This window comes from Nematostella vectensis, chromosome 4 (genome assembly GCF_932526225.1).
Source record: "Nematostella vectensis chromosome 4, jaNemVect1.1, whole genome shotgun sequence".
Classification (NCBI taxonomy): domain Eukaryota; kingdom Metazoa; phylum Cnidaria; class Anthozoa; order Actiniaria; family Edwardsiidae; genus Nematostella; species Nematostella vectensis.
Window position 1 is genome coordinate 5,619,490 of NC_064037.1, and position 21,003 is coordinate 5,640,492.

Consider the following 21,003-nt stretch of genomic DNA (forward strand, 5'->3'; position numbering starts at 1 on the left):
GTCCGTTCCTAAACAGCTGTCCAAGGTTGCCGAGCGGTCGCGTCCTTTCTTGGCCGTCTTGTGCTGATGTGTCTATTAGCTCAAACCTAGCTGAGTCTGTATGACTTTTCTTTTTTTAACTCTCCACCATGAGCTTTTATTATAATTATTTTGTCAGCTGTCAAATTCAAAGCATTGTGCAACAAAGACCCCTAAACCCGACGGAGGACGAAATGGTATAGATACGGTTAAACCAAAAGGACGTTTTGTTGTCAGCCACTAGGCAGATGTTTGGATGGTTCAATAAGAAATTACCTCATTTTCGCTAGAGACCAGTGGCTCGATTAATCATTGATAGGATCTTAATTCCGTTAATTAGCGTCCTTTGTCGTTGTCCATTGTCTGCACAGCTGGTATTTGCAGTCAAGGTCGATGAGTTCATGTGTTTAACAGGTTATGTAGGTACCATACCAACAGCGTCTAAACATCTACAAAAACCAGCATGAGACTAAACCACTAGTCTGGTGACCAGTTGCACTTGGGGAGCGGCGTCTCTGTCAAATCCATGATTCAAAATTGTCGCTCACAATAGTCAATCGTGCATCAGCAGCCCTATGGGCGTTTTGTTCGTTGACAAGAGTTTAAAAGGCACGTGTTACTCGCTTATGGGGAAAAGGGGGGGAGGAATTTTGCACATAACACAATCAGATCAACGACTAAGTGCATTTTGATTCGTCTATATGTTTGCCTCCTTATTAAAAAAATCGCCGCCTTTTTTCTTTTTCTCGCATATGGTATCTTTGCCTGCGCAATTCCTGAATCCTTGCTGTAGAAGAAAAAGTTAATGTTTCTTTCTGTAATTTCTTTTATAGTGTACAAATAACTGGTGACTCCGTTGTGAGATCTTTTTGAAGCCACGAGTGAGAAATAGGTGTACAGGTCTTTTCCTACAAATACCCAACATGCCTCGCGGGTGCTTTTCTTGTAGGCAGGTGGATCTCTGCGTGTTCTTTGGTTGCTATAGTAACTTTTGTGCGTGCTGTTATATGCGCTAGCGGCCGCTAAGGAAATCATTATCGTCTTTTGATAAAATGCTATAGCAATTCGTACTTCCCGCACTTAAAACAAACATACATATCTGTGCCGTTTGTGCTCTGCTAAAGTGCTTGAAATAACTAGACATCGCGCTTATCTGAAGCAGTGAACAGAATAGATAATGCCGCCATCAAGAAGGGCATGCGGCGAACCATTGTATACGCCTTTGTGAAATCTCCAACAAGCCAACAACACACAGGATTCCGACCAAGTAGTGGATACCCCTTACTTATTAAAGACAAACTAAAAAATAGTTCAATTCGTGATTTTAATGGTATACGAAGCTTTTAACCGCTTTAATCCTTAAGTTATCGAGTAATCGAGCTGCAACATGTCAATCACAGTTCGATAAAAAAAAAGTATTTATGCGACAAGTCCGTTCTACGTAAACTTCGGACACGAATGTTCGACTAGCTGTTTTTCTCTCAAAGTTATGCACAGACTTGCCAAAAAGCATAATTCATGGCTTGAATGCGAAACACGGCTCTAAAGCTCTAGTGAACTTTAAACTTTGATATTTCTTTTTTGCCAAAAAAAATAGATAGCGGTGCTGGAGTTCCGATGATCGTTTACACAAACGTTGCATTTCTACATACTTCTAGACAGGCTACGAATGCCCCCTATTTTGCGACTACGTGATAGCAATGACGTGGATTTTTAGTGGTACTTGATCAGATGTACATCAGGGGATAGTCACGGTCTTCTAAAGCTCTCGACGCCGGCTCGTCGATTTGATCGACAAGCTCGAGAGAGTATGTGACTGTGGCAGTTTGTGCGCATGCTCAGGTTGTGCAGTTCAAAACTTCTGTCTTCCTTTTGCGTTTTCAAAGAAAAAGCCAAAAGTGATGATTTTCAATGCGTGTTGGCTTGCTAAATAACTTCCGAGTACTATCTTAACCTTTCTCAATGTTGCGTGACTTCAACCTAACTTACGAGTTGCTTTAGTTTTGTTTGCCAACAAACATGACTTTGTTACCATTCTCGCGGAAATATCTTAATCCGTTCGTTACCGAAACAGTCAAAGAAAGACTTAAGAGCGTTCATCTTGATTTGTCTTAAATTCTTCCGTGGTCACGCTCGGCGTTTCGTGCGCAGAAATATTATGATAGCGAAAACAAGCTTGTCTCCCGTAGAGTTATAAGCTTCACACAGACAAAGAAAATCAGCTACATTCATTCATTTTTTTATTTTGCACTATTTTGAATAAGATAAAGAATATTTGGATACAGGTAGAAAAAAGGGGAAGTTAACTATTTACGGTACTTAAGAAGAAAAAAAAATTTAAGGTGCGCAGTGCTACCGCTTTTTCACTACGCGATTTTTAGACGATAGAGATTTCAGGTTAACATATTTTTTTACAAGGCTGTTCGCCAGTAGCGCTTCGGCGCTGTTTGACTCTAGTTCTGTGGTTTGGCCCTTGATTTAATCTGACATATCTTGAATAGCTTTAGGGCAGATCATTTATAATCAGTCACTCAAAAGTGCCTTCCGAAGAAATATTCAAATCACGAACACAAACCCACAGTACAGCTCATCTCCATTTTAGTCTACAGTATAGAATTGTTTATTCTTATCACTTATGTGTTTTCACACGTTCTGAGATATTTTCAGCGAGTGACTTTTTCCTCGCGTGACACAAACTATTCCGTGACTCCATTTTGCGGTAATGGTTCTCTTACCCATGATGCATCGCGCTGTGGATTGCGTGACGCAAGCGCAGTAAAGGCGCTGGCACATGTGCGGTGTTCCGAAGTTCGGATTCCGTGCTCGAAGTGAGAAGCCGGCTTGCGATGGCGGAGTAACTCAAGACCTAACTATCGCCCAAAGATCGCACGTAATACACCCTAATCGACACAACAGTTGCCGGACATGCAACGATAAACAACTATGTACTACCATGGATGCTAAACTGGACAACATTTCCCTAGAACAGGGCTGTAGCTCTTGATGGCTTTGTGTAAGGGTCGCATCGCTAGTGGGTTCATGGCTCTTCCTACCACTCACTCCCAAAGAACGCCTGTCTTTCACAGCCGACATTATGCTCCACAAATGCAACAGCAAAACCACCCCGACAGACCTATCGGCTATGGAGCTTTCGGAGTTGTTTGGTGAGTATTTACTTGGTTAATGTTGTCTAGTTGTGAGCGAATTCGCTAGCGCTTTTTACAACCACAGAAAAAATAATTTTGGCGTCATTGCTAAATGTCTCAGGTCAGTGACAGACCCCAGGAATGGAAAGAGAGTTGCACTCAAGAAAATGCCGAAAGTATTTCAGAATATAACATCTTCTAGAAGAGCTTACAGGGAACTACGAATGCTATGTACCCTAAAACACGATAATGTAAGTGAAGTAGTATTTTCTTTCCTTGTGTTTTGGTCAGATCCTCACCAACAAATGAACCGAGCTCGTTGTGGACTGAATTCTAACCGCCAATTTACCCTCTGTTTCAGGTTATTTCTGCTATAGATATAGTTCACCCAGGACACATCGACTTGTTCCACGAAATGTATCCTTAATCACTGAGTCGCTGTACTAGCGTGACATTTATATTAGTAAACTAAAAAGCATCGAACGAACAATCACTATTTATATACTCGCTTCCAACGATAGGAGGGGCATGGAAATGTCCATTAAAGAAAAACTAGCTTTATTTAGCCTTCATATTCTGCTGAATTTGCAAATAATTTTAAGCCCTTTCGGGTTTTCTCTTACTTAATTTGGGTTGTATTTCTCTGTTATACCCTGAGGTTTCTTTATTCGCGATATACAACCGCCATATTGGTCAGTTTGGCACCCGTTGAGCCGATCCGTTCTCTGTTATCAGCGATATATATTTTTGTGGCTTTTATTACAACAAGAGAGTTCATATTTTCGGTTAATCTGTATTTCTGAGCTTCTGTGCCTCTGGTTTCTAAATACTTGAAGGTTTAATTTTGAAGGCACCTGTTGAACAAAGTTCCGTTGTTGTAATAAATTTGCATTTTCTTAGAGCTGCAATTCTTTTGTTAATTAAATTCGTCGCTTCCTTCACCAAGTTCTCATCGAAAATCTACCACTGACTAGGTATTCTTTAAGAAGCCGACGGAAAAGTCATTTTTTGCTTAAAGCCTTCATTTGTCCAGGGGATTTTAAGGGAATAGTGTCTTCTTTAAAATGCTCATTTTTTCGTACCTCTGAGAGCTTCCGGTCTTTGTGTAGACCCGCTGATGCTGGAGTTGGCGATATAGAGCTACCTTTTCTAAACAAAGCGCCTCGCCTTTGATATTTTCGATCTACAGAGATCTACAGATACCAAAATCATATGCTCTGGATGTAACACAAAACGCAAGCCATTTACAACTTGTTACTGGAAAATAATATGAGAGAACTCTTAATTTCTGAGTTTTTTTATTTATATTTAAAACTATTTTTTTATGAGTTACCAGAGAAACGTAGATTATTATAAAGAATTCCCCAGATTTCCACCAAATAATACTTTCGCTTTTTGAACTGACTTTGTTTCTTTGGTTAGGAGCTTAAGACAATGAACTGCATCAAAATAGTCCATGGTTGAATAAGAGTCCTAATTTCTAGTGTTTGGTTGGTACAGTAATATGCAAAATTTTATAATTTGGAATATAAAAGTCTGTCGAATTACAAGTTATTTTAGGTTTGAGATAATTGTACCTCATTCTGACTTCTGACCATAATATGATTTTTTTTCTTAAGAAAAGGTTTGTTCTGCTCTTGTTTTTGTAAAGAATAAAACGTTATTTAGCATTTTTCACAAATTACCCTGTTGGTCCTTTTGATGATACATATTTCTTATTGTATTGTACTTTGTGGTGTGGAAACTGTTCAGGAGTAAAGTCTAGAAGGGTGTTATCTTATCTACTTTTTAGTCATTATATCTTCAGAATATGAGAGTTTACAAGATGGGATTTAGGATTTATATGAAGGGGTGGGATCTTAAAAGTGAATGCTTCCAGACAAGCATTTCCAGGATCATTTTTCTGAGGTCACAATTCTATTCTTATCTTTGTCATTTTCCAAAATTGGTTATATATCACCTAGCAGCCCTGCTAATAGGTCCATATCCAATGTTAATCATTCTTAACTCTTTGCCAGCTATGTAGTATCAGAGCTTATGCAGTCAGACTTGCATAAGATCATCGTCTCACCACAACCCCTAACAGCAGACCATGTCAAAGTATTTCTGTACCAAATCTTACGAGGTAAGAAATATAGTTTTGCCACTTAGTATTGCACAGAGTGCCCTTGGCTCAAGCTGTGTGTGTGTGTTTGAAGTTTCCTGATTGGTAGAATTCACTTCTTATCAATATTATATCCCAAATGTGTCTGCTGGTGGATTTGCATCTTTGACTGATAATTGCTTGAAGATCTGACAAATTCACATTGTTTTGTGGCATATTTTTTCTCCAGCTTGGAAAAACAAATTTTACCTTTAGACCATCTGTGCAAAACATACTTGCAAATCTTAACCAGTGGTTATATATTTTGTGTTTGCAAACAGAAAAATTAAAGACAAAGAAATTATTGTATTGAGTCATGGTTATGATTGAATTTTGAGTTAGCTTGTATTGTATGAAGGAGAGTATTACTGCAATAGAAATGCTTTAGAATAATCAGGGTAGGGGGTAATCAATTATTCATTAATTACTTTTCCTCTTAATTGTTTGAAGTCTAAAAATCAGTATAATAAAAATAATATAATTTTGTAAAAGAATGAATCTATCCAATATTCTGCTTCTCTCTTTTTTTGAGTTTAGAAACTTTTCCCCAAAAATGTGTAATATGTTTGGAATTCAGACCAAATTCCTACATATTGTATTCAGCTCCTGACTTAACAAAATAAATAGCTGGACTTTTTCTTTTTTTGTCAAATTATTAGTTCTATATGAATCACAGTTGCATGTCTTATATGTGGAGTTTATATAAATTCTTGCTAACTACTGTGGAATGAAGTTGTCTGAAGAGATGTCTGTCATTGAACTCTTCTTCTGGTTTATCACCTCTTCACTATCACATGAGAACTCACCTGAGTTTTATCAGCATTATTTCATAGCTAAACCCCAACCCTTGTTTCTTTATGAGTGATAATTGTTATTTTTATTTTTCTTATTTCAGGTCTTAAGTATTTAGATTCAGCAAAGATCCTTCATCGGGACATTAAACCTGGGAATTTATTAGTCAACAGCAATTGTCTTTTAAAGGTATGTAGGTGTAAGTATGAGGGGGGGATCATCCTCTAAAACCTTCAGTAAACCATTAATAATTCCTCTTAAAAGAAAAATAATTGTATGAGCAGTGAACTTTGCCCTGTCTGACAATAGTTGTTGGGGAGATGTGATTTTTTAGGGAATAACATCTTTTCTTTGGAAGAGTGATTGATGAAATAAAATATTTTTATTTATGAAGTTTTGGTAGAAGGGGGGGGGGACTTAACAAAACATATTTTTGATTCTCTTTCAATAGATATGTATTTTTTTTTTTGGGGGGGAGGGGAGTTTCCATATGATCAACTGAAGGGATCTAAACTGCTTTATGCAGGGCTTCTGGAATTACGCGGAAAAAACTCAAAATTACGCGGGATTCTTTGCTAAATTGCGTGGAAAATCAATCGGTACTCGCTAAATTATGCGGGATTTTGCAATACATGTTTCTTAAAAAAATAAAAATTTTGCAGGATTCTTTACTGAATTACGCACTAAATTACACGGAATATCAACTGTTACGCCCAAACTACATTTTGTACCTAAGGAAAGCACGAACTAACTTGAAAAGGTTTATTTTATTGCGCGAAAATACCTTAGGCGAGTTTTCATTGGCTCCTAGCCACCAGCCAATTAAAAAAGGTATTTTATTAGAAGTACTAGGCCTTCGCGGTTTAGCAAAAAACGCCTAGTCATTTTATTTGTTTTGAATTCAGTTTGAAATATCGCACTCTTACAAAGAATATCTCTTATTTTACTAGAAATAGAGGTAAGAACCCTAAAAGAACACATCAGCTGTGCACTTAAATGTTTTGTCTTTCAAAATTTAGCCAAATTACGTGGGATTACGCGGAAATTTGTGGTTTACGCGGAGAAAGCCAAATTACGTGCTTCCAGAAGCCCTGTTTATGTTGAAAATTGTGCTTTAAAGTAAACTATTAAAATCGGTTCTGACCAAATTCTTTAAATATTTTTTCCAGATTTGTGATTTTGGTTTAGCACGTTTGGAGGAGCCAGATGAGAGTGTCATTATGACGCAAGAGGTAGACATCTTTGTTAAATCCTTGTTGTGGCGCTCAAGATTTCTGTGTGCTTTTTGTGTGGTCCCCTGTAGTCTAATCCTTGTCTTAGTCCCTCTGATGGCATGCTGAACACATTTCCTGTTCCTTAGAGCCTTGTGGATTGTTAATCCAAACAAAAATATTGTTTGTCTAAGAAGTTGTATTGGCTAAGACATTCACAGTTTGTTTTGAGCTGAAGCACCAGGTTTGAGGTTGTCATGATCACTGGCAAGACTAAAAATGATGCCTTCACCATTCATTTAGTGACTTAAGGCTGGTTGATCTATTATTTTCTTGAACCAGAATTGTGCAAGCCAGATAAATGCTTCCCATTTTTTTGATCATTAGAAACTTTCCAGTTTTACTCTTGCGGATGAACAGTGATGTATCACTCTGCACACTAAAAGAAGGTGTTAGCGCATGATGAAACCTTGTGTGTGTGCTGTGTGTCTGCTAGACCTATTGCTGTCCTAAATCATACAGCCCCTAATGTTGTATCATTATCATCTGTAATCGTCTTTTTGTAACTCTTGTTTTGTAGGTTGTAACACAGTATTACAGATCACCTGAGCTGCTAACAGGCTCAACACACTACACACAAGCAGGTACTATTGATAAAAATGACTGAAGAGTGGGAAAAATGCATGCAAATGTGCCTGTAGTGTAACTTCCTTATTTTAATTTGGTTAATTAAAATTGTTTTTGTCTTATTTTAAAGTTGACATCTGGTCAGTGGGATGCATCTTCGCTGAACTTTTGAGTAGGAAGATTCTGTTTCAAGCGCAAAGCCCTGTGCAACAGGTAGGTCAAAGTGAAAAAAGGCCCGCTGACTTCCCACAATACCACATACAAAGAATCCATTTCCTAAAATTAAATGAGATGTTATGATTGTCATTAGTAAAGTATCAGACTTCAACTGGCTGTTTGATATTTTAATTCTTATTTTTTTTCTATTCCAGTTAAATCAGATTATTGACTTATTGGGAACACCATGCTTAGAAGATCTTTCAAAGGCAGGCTCCAGTGAAGGTGCTACCAAGTATATATTGCAGAGACCCCACAAGCCTCCAGCACTGGCCTCACTTTACAACCTGTCCAACCAAGCAACTCATGAAGCAGTTCACCTGCTTTGCAGAATGCTAGTATTCAACCCTGTAAGTAGTTGTAGGAAAAGGAGCGGGCTACTTGGAAATATTGTCAACTCTAGTAACTCTTAAATGGCTATTTAAATGATAAATTGATGATTGTATAATGTAATTTATTATGTCCCATTCTATAGAACAAAAGGATCTCTTGCATTGACGCCTTGTCCCACCCTTACTTGGATGAAGGCCGACTACGCTTCCATACTTGTATGTGCAAGTGTTGCCAGACAACTCCTGCTGGCCGGCAATATGTCTCAGGTAAAGTCAAATAAGTCTGCTTTCCACCAGCAATGATAACAGACAAAGTGGAAAGCAAATATGCGTGTGCAAACCTGTTTGAAAACTTTCCACTTCTTTCTCTGCTTACATCCCTTTCGTGTTGATGTACAACTAAAATTTAAATCCATTTGGTTTTTACATTGCTGTAACGTCATCAATTCTTAAAATGTTTCTTTCAGACTTTGAACCTGTAAACCCTGCAAGATTTGATGATAGTTATGAATATAATTTGAATGATATATCTTCAATAAAAGGTAAGTCTTCGCATAAATGGGTGCATAACTACTATGTATAATACTTATTAAAAGATCCTTCTATTGTTTCTCTTGTAGAATCTCTCTATAAGTATGTGCTTGAACACCAGGGGAACTCGGTTCCCCTTTGCATCAATATGGCCTCACCATCCTTCAAGAGCTTCCAGAGGTGAGATTAGAAAAAGTCAATGTTCACTGGAACCATGATATAATGGTATGACAAGGCAACCAAGACATGCATTGTTTAATTAAAAAAAAATGATAAATCAAGATGTTCTGTAAATTTTACAAAGACTTTTGTTATACCACATGTAATATATTGTTATACCACATGTAATATATTGTTATACCACATTGGTTTTCTCTGTATATCCTTGTCAGTAGAGATCCCTCAAAGGCAAAAACCATCCCTCCAAATTTGTGTGTATTGAAATGTCCCTTAAGGACTCCACAAAGTCTTGTTTGTTATTGGATTTAAATGAGGTAATTTAGTTAATTTAGTCTTACAGGTTAGAAACAATAGGTTTGCGTGTATTGGATTTGTCATTTCATACCATTATAAGAAATTATTATTTTAAAATCTTAAACTTTTACTCAGTACAAATTCAGTACTTATCACTGTGCATGAAGCAAACAGTGCTTATTATGTATTAATTAACCTTTACACTAATAATTAACTCCTCAACTCTGTAATCTGGACCAATGAGAGCTAGGCAGTGCTAAGCCCCGTATAGTATAATCGTACACGAATGGAACAATAAAACACTCACACAACGATTTCCCCGGATATAGCCAGATCAAGTTTTTACGGTAGTAGTGGATTTCCCTTCTGGTCACTTTTACTGATATAACACATGACGCCGACTTGAAGCCAATTTGGCTTTTCTTTAATTTTATTGTCTGTATTACACCATAAAAAAAACTACGGTGATTATGTAATCAAAGCATGAAGTGTAAGCAATCGAGATGTAAACAATTGTCAGAATAAATGCGTAATTATGCAATATCAAACTACCCAATAGGCAGTTACCAAAGTAAGAAATCAGATACATGCGCTAGCCGCAAAGAAATGGAGCAAAACATACCTTGATCCGGCTATATGTGTGTTTGATTATTCGATTCATGTTCGATTATACTATATACTTAGGCTTAGCACTGCCTGGCCCTCATTGAATCAGGTTACAGAGTTGAAGAGTTAATTATTAGGGTAAAGGTTAATTAATAACTAACAAGCACTGTTCGCTACAGTGCATATTGCACTTCAAGCTGCAAATAAAAATCAGGAATGCTGTAGAAACATCACACGAAGCATACACCTTTTCATTATTTTCTCTTTGACATCATCATCCAAAACATTGTTAAAATGTTTTGGTACTATAGCATAAAAAGGCACAACCCAGAAACATTATGTCCTGCTTTAGCCTGACCTTTAGACTGACACAAATTTGGTTCTTAATTGACCTTGGCAACTGTTTTTCTTTCAGATCTGGTGTTGCACCTCAACCAGATAAAATGGAGTCTCCCCAACTTTGGTAAGCAGGCCCAGTGGCACCTGCGAAAATGAGCCTGAAAAATTTTGTCAACACCATCCTCCCTCACTATTTTTAACTTTACTGTTAGTAAGAGCCAGAGTGTCAGGGTGTTTCCAAAGAATGGGGTTTTGTCTCTATTTTCACAATATAATTTTTACGGGTTTGGGACTATTTTGCTAGGTAGGGTATCATTTATAAGAAAGCTTATTGTAATTTTACTGTTACTTTTATATCTTACTTTTATATTTTATCTTGGTAGTGTTGATAGAAACATGAGGCGGATCTAGCGTCATTCACAAGCTGATAGGAAGATCTCAGATCTTTTCTCCCATTGATACATTGTAAGACTTTTATGGTTTTGGCTCAGGCAGTTAAGGTGCAGAGGAGGGGTCTGTGTTACTGTCACCATAAAATGGTGTCATTTTATTGAATGCTGTGTATGTAATGGAAGGTTGAATAATGCCAGCACAAACAGGGGTGTTGTGTTCAGTTTCAGTTTCCCCATAGAAATAGGCAAAGGGAATAGTTGTGGAGTTGAAAAACCTTGGAAAAAGTAGGAACACACCTTAAGAGAAGTAGTTTCATCTTTAAGCTTTTTTTCATCTAGTAGCATATTGAATGTCAATGTTTCTGAATAAGTTGTTAGTTGCTACATATATCAGCGGTTTTGATTTTTAATCCTTTGCAAAGAAGGGAATTCAAGACCCTAGTATACAAACGCCTAGTTCCATAAATTTATGATGTATCTGTATTTACTCGAAAAAAATGTGTTGGCTCTTGTTTGATCTTCTGAATTAACTGGGCAAAAAATCTACTTAAAACTATACAAAACAAAAGCTGAAATACTTCAGCCTTGGTTATTTCTCAAACATCAGATACAGAGATTTTTCAGGGTTTCAGATTGAAAGAGCAGCTGAGCTTTTTCATGTAAATACAGTACATTATTTAGAATAGTTAATTGTTTATATAGACCAGCTACCGTTGTACCGATGTATGCTACTACCTCTTTCTATAATGAAGCAAAATAGAACCAGGTAATAGCATAAGATTTTGTTGTTTGTCTGTGCTGTGTTTTAGCTAGCTTTTTTTGTTCTGCTCTCAATCAGCTATGTTGTTATAATCAAGACAATATGGGAGCCAAATATTAAGAATTGTAAATATTTAGGTAGGCTTTTCCAATTTGTCCAACTAGCTTTTACAGCTTTTGGAAATAACCTGGCCCAAGTTTGCACATATAGTAAAATACCAACGGCAAGTTTGAGCCTGGTTGAAAACTCATTTGCAGCTTTCATTTGTTATAGCTTTACTTTTATTTGATTTTCTTCTTTTTTTGGGCGGGACCCAGAATTTAAATGCTGCTATGGGTCAAACATAGCTAGAGGAGAGCAACCTAGTGCGATATGTCACTTCATCGCTGTAAAAACAAGAATTTTGATCACCAGATCATGGAAGAACCATGGATGTATACTATTCCACCATGAGACGCTTTTGTAAATTGTACAGTGAGTCCTTAAGCATCGGTTTCTCACAAGATGTTGGAAAAAAGAATTATAAATAGCAAGAATTTGTAACAAGAACAAGATAAGAAATTTTGATAAGATTTTAAAAAGTGTAATATAAGACCCATACATAGATTATAAGCATTCCTTTATGTGCTAACATTTGGGACATAACCAACATCAATGAAATGTCACACTTTTACCATACCAAAACTCAAGTAAAAGTGGTCCTATTTCTGAGAAACCATGCTTTCCTTATTGCAAATATTATTTTTGCGCTATTTATTTTATATGCTGTATTTGTATTTATATGTTGTATGAGCATCTTCCATCTTTTTGTGCAGATATATAAAGCAGAGTACACTATTTGCACGACCCAAAAGCACTTGTAAGCTCATCAGTGATTCAAAGAAATTCTTATAAATCATGATCAGTTCAAATAAAAATATCAATTAATAAAATCTAACCTTGTAGTTGTTGTTGAAAGATACATATTCTTAGCCCAGAAAATAGACCCTGCTTATTATTTCTGTACTTTCAACAAATGCCCTTTGGAATGACAAAGAAAGCTCGGTTGGCAACGTAGGTCCTGTTGGTTTTTTGGGTTTCCTGTGGTTGATGGCTCTCCCCAGTCTATCTTGCATCACAAAACATAGAAATCCCAATAAGTTTGGACAAAGGGGTGTTTGAAAAACAAAGCTAGAGCTTTGGATGGCATAGCTTTACTTTTAGAGGGATTGGATCAGAATGTTTTGACAATTACAAATTTTGAGCTACATAGAACGATGAAAAAGTTCACCATGAAGGCAGGGCTAAAGCCCCCCCCACACACACACACACATTTACGGCTATACCATGCCTAGAATAGGAATGGGGTTGTCAGGTGATGGGACATATTAGAGCATATGTGCTGCCCACCCTGTCAGAAGGCCAGGGTGTGGCTGAGGGGATGGGCCATATCAGAGGACCAGGGTGTGGTTGAGGGGATGGGCCATATCAGAGGGCCAGGGTGTGGTTGAGGGGATGGGTCATATCAAAGGGCCAGGGTGTGGCTGAGGGGATAAGCCATATCAAAGGGCCAGGGTGTGGTTGAGGGGATGGGCCATATCAAAGGGCCAGGGTGTGGTTGAGGGGATGGGCCATATCAAAGGGCCAGGGTGTGGCTGAGGGGATGGGCCATATCAGAGGGCCAGGGTGTGGCTGAGGGGATGGGCCATATCAAAGGGCCAGGGTGTGGCTGAGGGGATGGGCCATATCAGAGGGCCAGGGTGTGGCTGAGGGGATGGGCCATATCAGAGGGCCAGGGTGTGGCTGAGGGGATGGGCCATATCAGATGGCCAGGGTGTGGCTGAGGGGATGGGCCATATCAGAGGGCCAGGGCGTGGCTGAGGGGATAAGCCATATCAGAGGGCCAGGGTGTGGCTGAGGGGATGGGCCATATCAGAGGGCCAGGGTGTGGCTGAGGGGATGGGCCATATCAGAGGGCCAGGGTGTGGCTGAGGGGATGGGCCATATCAGAGGGCCAGGGTGTGGCTGAGGGGATGGGCCATATCAGAGGGCCAGGGCGTGGCTGAGGGGATAAGCCATATCAAAGGGCCAGGGTGTGGCTGAGGGAATGGGCCATATCAGAGGGCCAGGGTGTGGCTGAGGGAATAAGCCATATCAAAGGGCCAGGGTGAATCCAAGAAATGAGTCATTTCAAATGTGATCAACATGTTTATTATTACGTTGTTGACCGAACAGCACTGCAAGTAGGCTAGAGTGGTTTTCATATACACATGTAATACATGCTTAGAATAATATAATTATTCATTCTCTGATTTACATCAAATCTATCAACAATACCAATTTAATATATTTCTATCAAACAATTTTTCTAAAATATATCTTCATGCTTTTCGTAAAATAGAGAAGGACTTGCATGTAACTGTTACTTAAATATACTAGACTGAGTCCCAGTTCATTGTTCATTCTGTGCATAGTTTAATCGCAGACTACAGCTTACTCTGATTATATGCAAGTCCTATATCTGTTTTTTTTTTTTTTACAATCAGGATTGAGATCCGCTCAATGTCTGGACCAAGTGAAACCAGCGCGAACATTATTGCCCAGCATTGCGAGACTAAACTCTGGCCAAAAGAAACGCACGTTATCGCATGTTTTGTTACTTGTATCAACTAGTGTTTCGTTTGACCACCAACATTGGCGACGACTTGTGTCCACTGGCGTTGACTTGTGTTAAATGAAACGCATGTTTCTCAACTTTTGATTGGCGAAGCCATTTCATGTGAATGCAAGTACTGGCGAGTAAATCAACTTTCTCAACTTTCTGCGATATCATAAAAAGGACTATTTGATCATATTCCTTGTGTTTCTAGGACTATGTTATTTTGGGCTAGTCTTTTTTTCCCAGTTCGTTTGTTTCGTGTATATCATTTATCATTTAGTATAAAAATAAAAACTTGTGACTTGCGCTGACTTGCGTTTCGTTGGCTCAAGGAAATGTTAGCCAACTACTTTGCAACATCCATCATGGTGTATAAACAAGACCATTATAAAGCAGTGTCGGCTGTTTTGGCTAGCAATGCAGGCACCATTTGGAGCTTTATTATTTTGATATAAATCTCACTCACATTCACTTTGTACAGTTTGTAACCCTAACCTATGACTGCTTCTACAAGTGCTCCACCATCGCTAGCCTCCTCCTCATCAAGAGACACACCTAGGCCACTAACAGAAGACATCTCTCTATGGTACCTAGCGTCTATGCACTCTTCCCCTTGGCTACAGTCCAAGACGACAAAGGGCGGGGAGGGTTCTTCCACATGTAGAGGGTTGGTGCTCCCCTCGAGAGGCTCTCTGTGGCCATCTCTTGCATTTTGCTTCACTTTCCACCATCCGAGGAAGAAGAACACAAAGCGGAGAAAGTAGTGTACAACAATGCGCAGGAAATTGCTTAGGAATACCACCAGACCACCCACATATGCAAAGACTGCAGAAAATTGTAAATATGAGAAGTGTGTTTGGTAATTGTAATTACGTGTAATTACGTTTGGTAATTGTAATTGTAATGTGACGATACTTGGCAAAGGCTTTAAAAGTAATAGTAACAGTAGTAGTTATCATAGACATCCAAACTTTAACTTGGAAAATATAAATGTTTACAAACCTGTCATGAATGTATAAGCACTGATGTTATAATTGAACAAGCAAAATGCTCCCTAAAAGTATAAACACAGCAAGTGGAATTGGTAACTGGGTATGTCATATAACTAGGGGAGGGGGGAGGCAGCTAGATTTATATATGCCAGACATGTGGAAAATGATGTTCTTGATGTAATGATGTATTTTTTGTTCCCTTGCCACACATTCTTCTCTCTTCATCTTCTTCCCTCTTTGTAAAACTATTTCAAGTAACGTTGCACTCGGAGAATCTGTGTATCGTAACCCACAGTGCTTCATCGGTATCAAGTAAATAAGCAAATAAGCGGGAGGGTTCAAAGGTTGTAGAATTCTTGTTTTCATTCATTTGAATATGCACATAGCTTTTAGATGCAAGGATTCTGCTGTTCATATGCTATCCATGGGGAACTATCGCAGATTACAACACATGGGTTCAACTTTATTTGAAATAGGATACACCAAAAACTTTGTCTCTTAGAATTCAGTCTGCCCTGGAGAAGTCTTATTAAAGACAGTCGAACAGTTTTTGGTGTATTGTATTTATTCTTCTGGTTCACGATCACGACATTTTGGGCTTCTTGTATTTATTTGAAATAGGTGTACACACCCTTTAGAAGGAGTGCACATCCTCGTTCCAACAAGTGCATACACAGGGGGGTGTGCAGGGTGCGTGGGGAACCCCCCCCGCTTGGCGGCCAAAAAGTGGGTCATTTCTTAATAAGGAATCTTCAAATTTTATGCTTCTTCCATATGATACCTATGACTGTGCACCCACCCCCCCCTCGGCCAATCCTGGGAACATGTCCGTAGCAATACCCAATTGAAGCCACTAACTCCTGGGCTGTTATGTGTGCGCCAACAGTGAGAATGTGAACAACATTCTTACCTTATCTGGTAGGGCCATCATGTCTGAAAGGCAGTGAAACATGTTGTCATGTCTTCCTTTCACACAATGCTTTAGGCCATCTGAGGAACATGTACTGCATGGGTAACACTGCACCTAAAACCATCCAAAAGTAGGAATTTAAACAACTTTGTCTCTTAGTTCTTCATCATGCATGTTCAGTACCATAAAAATATAAAAAATATAATTTTGGGGTATCTTCCTGTCACCTTTCACTGGGTTTCTGAGGTTGTGCTGTGAGCCTTTTTAGTTAGAAATGGACCATGATCTTTGAGGGGTACACATTTATTTATGAAACCCACGTTATTTTTTTTTTTTGGGGGGGGGGGGTGGTTGCACCACTGGTTTGCCCTAAAGAAGGTTTATTTCCATGAAATCAAATCAAGTCACATCTACCCACCATGCTGGTGCGCTCACACAGGGACATGATCTCCTTATGATTCCTGAAGCATGCCCAAGACATGTAAAGCTTGGAAAACCATAACGTCAAGCAGGTGAAGATGATGATAAAGCAGATGAAGAAGTTACAGAAGAGGTGCATTTTGCCAAATGGTCTGATGGGAAGAGTTGACTGAAATTAAAACTAACTGTATGGGAATCCACCTTAACACAAATTGATGTAGCATACATGTACTATATTAAGAGGCTCCTGAACACTGGCAACATGTGATTTAACATTTGTGAACAGAATCAAGTCAGTATGAATTTTCAATCCAAGACATTCTAAATTGGTAATCTAAGATTTTGCTTGACTGGGAGATAAAACATAGATAATGCTGGCAGTGGGGGCATGGCAGATTGTAAGTAGGCATTGATGTGTTCAGTAGGGGTGTGGCATATATATATGGGGTATGGGTGTACAGTAGGGGTGTGGCATACATGTATGGGGTATGGGTGTACAGTAGGAGTGTGGTACATGGGTAGAGCAAGGGGGTAGAGTAGGGGTGTGGTACATGGGTAGAGCAAGAGTGTAGAGTAGGGGTGTGGCATATAGGTAGAGCAAGGGTGTAGAGTAGGGGTGTGGCATATAGGTAGAGCAAGAGTGTAGAGTAGGGGTGTGGCATATAGGTAGAGCAAGAGTGTAGAGTAGGGGTGTGGCATATAGGTAGAGCAAGGGTGTAGAGTAGGAGTGTGGTACATGGGTAGAGCAAGGGTGTAGAGTAGGAGTGTGGTACATGGGTAGAGAAAGGGTGTAGAGTACATGGGTAGAGCAAGGGTGTAGAGTAGGAGTGTGGTACATGGGTAGAGAAAGGGTGTAGAGTACATGGGTAGAGCAAGGGTGTAGAGTAGGAGTGTGGTACATGGGTAGAGAAAGGGTGTAGAGTACATGGGTAGAGCAAGGGTGTAGAGTAGGAGTGTGGTACATGGGTATAGCAAGGATGTAGAGTAGGAGTGTTGTACATGGGTAGAGCAAGGGTGTAGAGTAGGGGTGTGGTACATGGGTAGAGAAAGGGTGTAGAGTAGGGGTGTGGAATATGGGTAGAGCAAGGGTGTAGAGTAGGGGTGTGGTATATGGGTAGAGCAAGGGTGTAGAGTAGGGGTGTAACATGGGTAGAGCAAGGGGGTAGAGTAGGGGTGTGGTACACGGGTAGAGCAAGGGTGTAGAGTAGGAGTGTGGTACATGGGTAGAGCAAGGGTGTAGAGTAGGGGTGTGCAATATGGGTATAAGTATGGGTGTAGAATAGGAATATTGTATGTGGGCATGAGTGTAGGGTAGGGTGCAAGTATCAAGGCTTGGTTTATAAGATCTAGACTTTTCAAAGTCACCCTCTATTAAAACCCTAAACATGAAACACTTCCTGCCAAACTAATATAAGAATTGCACGGAAAGGATTTGTCTCCCTTGGACAATTAATTCTAACCCACTAAATTCCTGGTTGGTGCTGGTGTACCTAAGAAGGGGCTCTAAGGATTCTTAAACCAGCAAATATACTGCAAATAGGTGGTCAAGGAGGTTTTCAAGTGGAATGCTTTGGGGAACTCACCTTAAATTTAAATGGCAGCTTTTTTCTCTCATAAAATAAGACAATAAACACAGATGTAAATGTCAGCGCAATAAAAACCACTTGTACCTCAAGGCCTGCATTACGGGACAGGAAATAACTAAAGAGAAAAAAATAGAATTAATTAAAATAGGTTAGTAGGACCAAAAGAATCCTGATCATTTTTAATGTATGATTAATCAATATATGCTCGATTAGCTTACTTTACGTTTATAGATTTCTTTATTATAGCGGTTAGCTGAATTCAAACCATGCATAGCCAATATTTCACCATCATTTATTCTATAACTACAATGAGTTTAATGAGAGTTTCTATTGGTTATCTTGGCTAAACTTAATGTACCAGCACAAATGCTCTAAAACAAGCTCTTACCGCCAGTCAAAAAGCTGGGATTCCCAGTAGTTCACGAAGAAGAATACAGTAAGAGTTAATATGAAGCAAAATGTGAGGAGCCACGAAAGCCCTCTAAATTTGAGCAACCAGCAAACACCAACATAAACCTAAGACCAAACAAATACCAGAAGTCATTAGTTATACTACAACTTCTGACCTCCTCCTTGTTACCATGGGTCTGCCAATGAGATCTGGATCTTTAAATAAAATTTCTGCATAAAAAACTCGTGGTAACCTCAAAAAGATTTTAGACTATATAACTATACATAACAACACTTACCAGAAGCATAAATAAGATTGGAATGTCCATTAGTCTCAGAGATTGCTGTAAAAAGCAAAAGACATAAAGAGAACAGTAAGAACAGTTAAAACACGCAAACATCATGTCTTACCATCTTGTCCAGAGAACGAGGGTCATTCTGAAATAAATAATGAAATGAGCATAAGGACTGTAGTGCAGTAGAACAAGATTGGAAGGACAGGAAAATAAAGAGATAGGGAAAAGTATTTGAAATATATTGTAAGGGATGGGAATATTAAAAGTTCTTTTTAGGATATTAACTTTTGAATGTTGTGGGCCTGTTACTAAGGTCAAAGTTAGAGAGCCCTGTGCTAAAATTACATATAGCACAAACCTAGGAAAGTGTGACAATAACATAACACAGTGACAAGGGCTTTTAGCACCAAAACTTGCTCTTGCTTTGAAAGCAAGCTCTAAGCATTAAGGTTGCCCAGTGTACAGAGTCGTGTATTAAGGGTGTTGGGACATTTCTCTGATTGCCCTTGCTAAGGAAACTTTGAAACGCCAAATATTTTTAAAATAAAATGAGATTAGGCATGGCATAATTGTTTATCAATGTCTAAATTTTGATGACGTCTTCAGGCGATGACGCCATCACATCAGGTCACAACAGAAAAAATTCAATGATCTTAGCTGTTGAAGTATCTGCAATGATAAATGTAACTTTAAACATTATTCATGAGGGTGCCTACAAAGTGACGTATGTTTTTTTTATTCTTTCAAATAATAAAACTTTCGCACAAAATTTTTTATTTTTCCACTGTTATCTAAAGAATTTCTTTAATTTTTCAAAATATTGGAAAATCAATTCGTAGTTTTGTAGACGGCAAATAGGTGGATATTCTTTGCCTAAAAAAATCGCAATCAGTGCACTTTTCTCAAAGATTATAGAGTTAGAAATGCAAACCGGAAGTAGAATTAACTACAGATGCGCAATTGAGTATTGCAATAAAGCCTGGTTACATATGCGAATGTTGTGAACAAATTTTGTTATCAAAATATCGACTATTCTCTCGCTTTTAAACAGTGAAATATGCATTGAAACAACTCTTTTCTTGCTCAAATCAGCACTTGAGGTCGCCAAGTAGGGCCCTAGGTGGAAAATCATGCTCGCCTATTTTTGTTTTTCAGTATATGCTATTTTATTATGTTTTTCTTGCCAGTTTCGGTGTTTGTTTTCGAAGCTAGGAATGTCGGGCGCAAGTAAGTGGTTTTCCCGCCATTCGATTTTCCCGCCTAAAAATGCTAAGTTCCCGGATGATTGCGTGCACGCCTAACAACCGGATCGCCAAGTAATGAGAAATGCCCCAACACCGGGGGGCATCTCCTTTACTAAAATAGTAGTGAAAAAAGACTGCTTGGAGGAATTAAATATTATGGGTCTCATAAACAACAGGGGTACATGAGCCCAGCACCCCACCCCCTGCCCCATTCATGCCTTTATACAGTTAACCCTCTGATTGCCTAATTAATTGGATTCTTCTATATTATGAAAAGGGCTTCGAAAATACAAAGGTCATTTTATCTGGACCAAGACACTTAGCAGTTACCTCAAATAAACCTTCTGGGAGCTCATTTCTTGTAGCTGCATCGCCGTAAGCATCGAAAAACGGTGGATCTCGAATAAACTCCACCAGTCCAGCCCAGAGGAACACCATCACCACCATAAAATGGAAAACCTGTATTATATCGTAAAACCATTCCATACGTGACCGACGTCTTAGGGTCAGCAGTTCCAAAATAGGCGGCATGTTGACGATAATCTTATACAAATACTCTGTATTTACAGTGCGCAATCTGTGCGCAATCAAATCAAAACCGGCTTGGAAAGATTGCAAGTACGTGCAAGTAAGTACGTAGTTCACAATATCACATGACGGTTGATTGTGATATTTCTGATCCGTTGAGCGTTTCCCATTAAAGAGTGTTGCGAGAATGGAGAATCTTTGTCTGTTTAGCAGAAAATGTTGAGAGAAAGTTGTTGGGGCGACGATTTGACCTCTTCTGACTTTTTGCCAGCTTCTCAAGAAGGCACAGGAACCCCAACCATTGAGGTTGTCTGATATGTTTGGTCTTATTATCCTGCTAGAAACCAAAATAGAATCTAGATTTTATTTTTATGATAATCTTGGGAACGCTTGAAAATTGTTTTATCATGGG

General features: G+C 38.8%; 2 protein-coding genes across 3 annotated transcripts; one reads left to right on the forward strand and one right to left on the reverse strand.

Annotated features, from left to right (window-relative positions):
* Positions 1–2,802: 2,802 nt before the first annotated feature.
* On the forward strand, positions 2,803–12,519 carry LOC5501321 (serine/threonine-protein kinase NLK). The gene is made up of 14 exons (XM_032369657.2): positions 2,803–3,182; positions 3,286–3,415; positions 3,526–3,581; positions 5,183–5,289; positions 6,203–6,288; positions 7,269–7,331; positions 7,891–7,954; positions 8,068–8,150; positions 8,309–8,503; positions 8,629–8,752; positions 8,953–9,027; positions 9,106–9,196; positions 10,512–10,559; positions 10,819–12,519. Exons 1-14 carry the CDS (start codon positions 3,022–3,024, stop codon positions 10,844–10,846), a joined length of 1,311 nt encoding a protein of 436 aa, XP_032225548.1. The 5' UTR covers positions 2,803–3,021; the 3' UTR covers positions 10,847–12,519.
* A 1,242-nt stretch (positions 12,520–13,761) lies between these two features.
* LOC5501320 (proline-rich protein 1) lies at positions 13,762–20,880 on the reverse strand. Of its 2 annotated transcripts, XM_032369654.2 has the most exons (9): positions 20,394–20,880; positions 18,935–18,961; positions 18,823–18,867; positions 18,522–18,649; positions 18,131–18,248; positions 16,546–16,716; positions 16,128–16,241; positions 15,228–15,279; positions 13,762–15,050 (listed from the first exon to the last, which is right to left on the reverse strand). In XM_032369654.2, exons 1-9 carry the CDS (start codon positions 20,592–20,594, stop codon positions 14,716–14,718), a joined length of 1,191 nt encoding a protein of 396 aa, XP_032225545.2. In that variant the 5' UTR covers positions 20,595–20,880; the 3' UTR covers positions 13,762–14,715. The 2 variants fall into 2 exon arrangements, with proteins under 2 accessions (XP_032225545.2, XP_048583099.1); XM_048727142.1 differs by lacking the exons at positions 13,762–15,050; positions 15,228–15,279; positions 16,128–16,241; positions 18,522–18,649 and having other exon boundaries at positions 16,578–18,248; positions 20,394–20,447.
* Between the last annotated feature and the right edge of the window lie 123 nt (positions 20,881–21,003).